This window comes from Nematolebias whitei, chromosome 5, assembly GCF_014905685.2.
Source record: "Nematolebias whitei isolate Nwh7 chromosome 5, NemWhi1, whole genome shotgun sequence".
NCBI classification, from domain to species: domain Eukaryota; kingdom Metazoa; phylum Chordata; class Actinopteri; order Cyprinodontiformes; family Rivulidae; genus Nematolebias; species Nematolebias whitei.
In genome coordinates, this window is record NC_056502.1 from 2,448,962 (window position 1) to 2,455,332 (window position 6,371).

Below are 6,371 nucleotides of genomic sequence, written 5' to 3' on the forward strand. Positions count from 1 at the left end.
ACACACAAGTAAAGTGTTTTAATGCTTTTTACAGTAGTTTGTCCCGATACCGTACACCCCTCCTGACAGACGTCAGTGGTACATTCCAAATGACAGCTCTCCTACAGTTAGCATTCCTGCTGGAGCCTCGCACTATCAGAGCCAAGGACGATATTGATTTTAATAGAAATCTGACATAATTCTGGTGTCACTATATTTTTATTTAAAACTGTGAGCCGTCAACATGTCTGCACCCAAGAAAGGAGACCTGTCTTCAAGCGAAAAGGAGTTGTTTGAGGTCATTACAGCAGGTAAGCCTGTTCAGCTAACGCTAATCCCTGCCTGGTTAGCTTGTAAAATAAGATACATATTATTGATAGTAGATTGCCGCCAGCGTGAAAATGTCTGCTGCTTTTCTACTTCCCAACCTATTTGTTGAAATAAAGTACTCGTAGCTTTTTAAATCTGTTATAGTCAGCCTTAGCTAATAGTGTGTTTACCTTGCATGCAGCCATCAACTGAGTGATCCTAAACTAATCCTGCAGGATTTAAAATGTGCAGGATTTAAAATCTTTGTTGCCTGGAGCTGTTCTACAATAATTTGAGTTTTGTGCTTGCAGGAAATGTTCCCGAGGCCTCCAGGCTGCTGGGCTGTAAAGATGTTCGAGTTAACTGTCTGGATGAGGTACATCACAGAAGAAAACTCTTCATAACTTCTCGAGCTTCTTGAGCTTTCCACTTAAATATAGTTTAAGAAAACCAGGTTTAACTTGTTTGTTTTGGAACACGTCAGTCTTACTTTATTTACCGTTTAGGATTTCTATATGAAATTGAACAGTGTGCTCTTGTATTTGTGATTAAACTAATGTTATAAAAGATAAACAGCTGCTGTAGCTCAGTGGTCGGTTCAAGGTTCTTATCATTCGCATCACATGTGGCACATGAGGTGGAACAAAACTGTGTACTCAAGGTCCCAGTTACATCCAAAAAGAGCTAAATATATAGTGCCTTGTTCTTGTAATCCTGAGGTTGCGGGTTCCAGTCCAGGTTGCATCAGGAAGGGCATCCGACGTAAAACAAGTGCCAAATCTTTCAGAAGCGTTCACTCGATCTGGCAACCCCTGAAGAAGGAGCAGCCGAAGAAGCTGTGAGCCGGTTTGATGTGATAAGAAAGGTGCTGGAGGTCAAGAGACGAAACGTTTCAACACACAGAAACCGTCCAGAGGACCTCACGGAACTTTGTTGAGTCTGAAAAGGAGCTTTCTTTAAAAACGAAAATGGACAGCAGGTTATGTTTGTAAAGAAGAAAACATTCCTAGCTGTTTTGTAAAAGCACTCCGTTCTATTTTTCAATCGGGGTGTTAAAAGGAATGTATTTTCTAAAAGTTTAATATTTTTTCCTCAACGTTTTAGTGCATTTCTCAAGTTTTTATTATTTCATTTTTTTCGATTATGCCTGTTCTGGTTTCCTTTGTTTTGAACAGAAAATGTCAAAACGATCATTAAAAAAAATAAAAATCCTAGTGCAGGTAAATCTGTTTCAAATTAATAGACAAGATTCTAGTTGAATATATAATCCATGCAGAACATTAATGTTGATTTTAGATTGATAGAGTGTTAAAAAGCTCATGGTAATTGTTTTTGTTTTGTCAACAGTATGGGATGACTCCTCTCATGCACGCTGCCTACAAAGGGAAAGCAGACATGTGCAAGCTGCTGCTGCAACACGGAGCCGATGTAAACTGCAACCAGCACGAGCACGGATACACGGCGCTCATGTTTGCTGGCCTGTCAGGCGAGTTTCACTGTCGACCTGTGAAACTTGTCACATGTTGCTGCTGCAGAAAAATGCAGACAACACTGTGCTTTATTAGAAAAATAAAACAATCTGTAGTTTTGAGTTTACCTCTGTGCCCTCAGGAAAGACCGACATTACGTGGATGATGCTGGACGCCGGGGCCGAAACAGACGTGACCAACTCTGTCGGACGGACCGCTGCGCAGATGGCAGCTTTTGTTGGTTAGTGAAGCGTTTTGTAAATGATCAGCGCCGCGTCCTGTTTGATGCTGTCAGGCGTCTCATGCTATAGTTCATTAAAGCCGTAACGAAGTCCTCTTGTCACCTTCAGGGCAACACGACTGTGTCACAGTGATCAACAACTACTTTTCCCGTGCCAGACTGGATTACTACACTAAGCCCCAAGGTTTGGAGAAGGAACCAAAGCTGCCACCCAAACTGGCTGGACCCCTTCACAAGATCATCATGAGCACCAACTTGAATCCTGTTAAGGTGGGGCATCGCCAAACGTACAGTGGGGGCTTAAATACGACGCAATGCACTAAATATTCTGTTGGGGGGGTATCATGCAGCCAACTTGTCCAATGTCTTCAATGATCAAAAGTGATTTTTCTCATTTTCTTGTTCCTGGTTCTTTAAAATCTGTTGTATTTGTACTGAGACGCTTGTTTTTACTGAAGTAGTTCCTCTGTGGAGTGAGGGGCATGAATATTTATCAGCTGCTCTGATGAGAGGCTGCGTAGATGATCAGCAGCATGAGGCAACAGCAAGGACTTCACATCCTCTGTAACTGGAATTAAATAAAACTAAAGTGTTCAAACTCTGACTGTCAGAGTTTGAACACTTTAGTCCACGTACAGTTTATCAGACTCTGTTTGTGGACTAACGTTAATTACTGAGTTGTTGGGTTCCTAGTTTTCAAAGTTAAAATAACTTTGCAGTTTTTTTTTTTTAAAGTAATTAGTCACAGAACAAATCAGAGAGTTTGTGTTTTAAATGCAAATAAATGTCCACACCTCTATAAGCCCACAAGAATCTGTCCAGTTGTGTTACCTGTGTGTGTGTGTGTGTGTGTGTGTGTGTTGCAACAATCCTCACACTAATGGACTGATGTTTGCACATCTGTTCTCATTAACTGCTTCTCTGTGATCACATTAAAGCGTCCTGCGTAAGAAGAAATCAGACGTGTGCGTGTTCGACGCTGAAACTTTCCGTTTGTTCCCAGTTAGTGATGCTGGTGAAAGAAAACCCGCTGCTGGCAGAGGTGGGGGCTCTGGACAAATGTGGGCGGGTGATGGAGCTCATCTGTGAGAAGTGCATCAAGCAGCAGGACATGAACGAGGTTTTGGCCATGAAGATGCACTACATCAGCTGCGTGCTGGGGAAGTGTTCGTCCTTCCTCAAAGAGCGCGAGGACAAGCTGGACGGCCTCATGAAGAGGTGGGACCAGACGAGGACGGACGTGTTCCTAATGTCCTCATGACCAAGAGCCATTGTTTTCTGGGATGGTTTGATGTTTGGTGGTTAACATGATTCATTCTGTTTTGTGTTCGATAGTAGCAGCTAATTACTAAGAGATTGTTCAAAGTGCATTAACTGAATGTATTTCTGTACCAAATGAGGACATTATTGAAACGTCCGACCCGTTTATCCGTCCCAGTTTGCTGAAAGGTCGGGACAGCGATGGCTTTCCCGTGTTTCAGGAGAAGTTTATCCGAGAGTGCGTCCGCAAGTTCCCGTACTGCGAGGCCACGCTGCTGCAGCAGCTCGTGCGCAGCATCGCCCCTGTGGACATCGTGAGTTTGTAAAGCTTTGAACTCCTCGAAACTTTGAGGTCCCTCACAAAAGGAGAGGAACTTTAAGATGGTTTTAAAGTTTAAAGCCAAGATTTTCAGCTTCTTGAAGCTGGAGGCAGTCACTTGAATTTAAAGAATATTAAAGTTAATAGAACATAATTTAAAACTCTGGTGTATTTATTTTAATTTCTACATCATTTTTTTAATCCTCTTCATGTCCCTTCAGGGTAACGACCCCACAGCTCTGTCGGTGCTGACCCAGGCCATCACGGGTCAGGTCGGCTTCATGGACGTAGAGTTCTGCACGACGTGCGGGGCCAAAGGAGCCGAGAAAAGATGCTCCATCTGTAAAATGGTGAGTGCCGAACTACAGGAAGGATTTGGGCCCAGAATTATCCGGTCTTATTTAACACAACAAAAGATCGTTGGTGAATCAATCACTTTTACAGTGAGCCCTCACCCCTCGCGGGGGTTAGGTTCCAGCCCTCACCCCTCGCGGGGGTTTGGTTCCAGCCCTCACCCCTTGCGGGGGTTTGGTTCCAGAGTCCCCCGAGCAAGAGATTGTGTAAAATTCAACCAGACAAAAGTTCAGTAAGCTTTATTTTGAAAAGACTGGTGGAAGTCAGCGCACGTTTGTGGAAACGCACTGGAAAGTCTGAGGAGGAAGAGGACGAGTTCATGTCTGTGGAAGGACTCGGAGCTTCAACAGAGTTCAGAGGAAAAACCCACTAACCTTCTTTTAGAGCTCGGATCAGGGACTTGATCCTGCGGTTAAACTCACCTCCCCAGGTAGAGGATCGGTTGGAGAGAGCAGTGATGTCACAGCGAGAGGGGAGTCCTGAGTGGGGTTGTTGCTTAGTTTGGATCCGTCCAGAACTCTGCGCTAGTCAGAGAACAGACAGGGAGACGGACTTCAAACTACTTATCTGAGGTTCAGGCAATACTCAGAGGTCAAAGGTCAAGGTCTAGACATCAGAAGCTTGACAGACGGGCGAGGTGAAACAGGAAAATCCATCCAGGACACAAACTTGTTCAGGATGAGGGGATCAGTCGGGAGCAGGAGATGATCGCTGGACAAGCGTTCAATAATCTGGTGCTGGATGGAGAACAGGCGAGCGCTGAAACGCTCCGACCATCAGGTGAGAAGAATTCTGCTGATCACAGCAGAGCAGGTGGGTGAGGTGAACAGCGAGGACGACTAATCTTACCCCCGACCACAAAACAGCAACTCTTCCATCGACTGATCATTTATCACGTTTGGTTGTTTGCACAAGTTTGAATGTTGTTCTTTTCATCCAGATGACATTTATCAGTCAGCTCAAGTTGCCGTCTGTTCTTTTATGTTCCAGGTTCTGTACTGTGGCCACACGTGTCAAAAGATGCACTGGTTTACTCACAAGAAAGTTTGTAAGAAGCTCCAGGAGCAGCGAGAAGCTCAAGAAGCAGAAACGGCGCAGCAGAGCCCAGGTATTTCATTCAGGAGACAGAAACACGAAGCAGTCCTGGCTCCACACAGGCTGCTCTCTCTGAAGAAGTGACCGTTTACTGGGGTGTACTGGTACTTTGTACTGGAACTGTCACAGCAAAGATGTCCTGCAAAAACCAGGACCAGACCATGAATATGTTGGTCACTGCCGATGGATCACTCTCTCACAGACAGCTGCCTTAGGTCGTCTCTGGACGGCCTTCTTCACAGATCTGCACCGAGGCCGAGCAGGGCAGCTGGGTTCTGCTCGAGTCCAGTTCATCGCTGGTTGCTGGGACACCCGGCTTGTTTTTCCAGCTGCAGCCTTTATATGTCCGACTAGATGGAGTTCAGCTCAGAGCAGCCTGCTCCTCAGATAACCCTCGTCACAAAGGGAACATATCTTGAAAATTAAGTGAGGTACTGACTTCCATTTCTGTGTGTGGCTCCATCTACATGTACGAAAGGTTCCTTTCAAAAGTTGGTTTGAACTGTCAAAATCCAACATGGCTGCCACCACATAGGTGTACATGTTCGCCTTGTGAGCTGGATACTTTTGAAAAAAAGCAGCGTGTTGATGGGTGGGGGGAAGGGGGGTGTCCGTGGGCCCTCCCCCAGAAACTTTGTAATAGAAGATGCCATTTCCTGCTTAGTTGTATTTTAACAGGTGGTTAAACATCTGTAAACTTTTGATTAAAAACAGGAGTGATGAGGCTCAATGAGACTAACAGGCTGTATAAATAAAGGTTAAAGTGAAATTACTATTTTAGAGAGCTCCGATTCTGCCAAGTGTCCTACCCCCCCCCCAACACACACAAAAACTTCAATGTTTGACCCGAACTCTTCTCAGTCCTGCGTGTTCTGCTCCAGTCTCTGTCCACTAAGGACAATCCATCCATTTGTTGTAGATAATAAACTGGACGGTCCTTTTAACATTTTGATCTTGTTATTTTGAAACGTGATGTGAATAATACACATCAAACTTTTCACTCGTACTATTTTATTTTATTTTTTTACTGTAAGCTTTTTTATTTATTATCTTTGAAATGCATGCAGGAGCTCTGACACATGAACAGTTGTGCGCGCTCTGCAGAGCTGTCTGGAGACGCTCCCGTGCTTAAAACGTGCGCTGTCTGCAGGGTGCACAGCTGAGCAGGTGACGCTGACACCCCACCCACAACAAAAATCCCAGTAAATACGATGAGTGGTCAGTGCTGCGTTTGTGCTGCGTTGGATTCTGAGAGAAGACGCTTCGTCCCCGCGGGACATGCGGTCAGCGTCTCTGCTGCAGCAGCGTGTGCACGAGCTGGTGCACCTGCAGCAGCAGCGTGTGC

The 6,371-nt window shown here is 45.0% G+C and overlaps 1 protein-coding gene across 1 annotated transcript in view; it reads left to right on the forward strand.

Annotated features, from left to right (window-relative positions):
- Positions 1 to 83: 83 nt before the first annotated feature.
- ankmy2a (ankyrin repeat and MYND domain containing 2a) overlaps positions 84 to 6,371 on the forward strand; it is a 7,816-nt gene continuing 1,528 nt past the window's right edge. Inside the window, exons 1-9 of the mRNA XM_037676695.1 lie at positions 84 to 290; positions 600 to 664; positions 1,636 to 1,774; positions 1,900 to 1,998; positions 2,108 to 2,268; positions 3,002 to 3,216; positions 3,437 to 3,572; positions 3,799 to 3,927; positions 4,922 to 5,039. Of these exons, the coding sequence (XP_037532623.1) occupies positions 224 to 290; positions 600 to 664; positions 1,636 to 1,774; positions 1,900 to 1,998; positions 2,108 to 2,268; positions 3,002 to 3,216; positions 3,437 to 3,572; positions 3,799 to 3,927; positions 4,922 to 5,039 (1,129 nt within the window). The 5' untranslated portion in view covers positions 84 to 223. The remainder of the gene's footprint in view (positions 291 to 599; positions 665 to 1,635; positions 1,775 to 1,899; positions 1,999 to 2,107; positions 2,269 to 3,001; positions 3,217 to 3,436; positions 3,573 to 3,798; positions 3,928 to 4,921; positions 5,040 to 6,371) is intronic.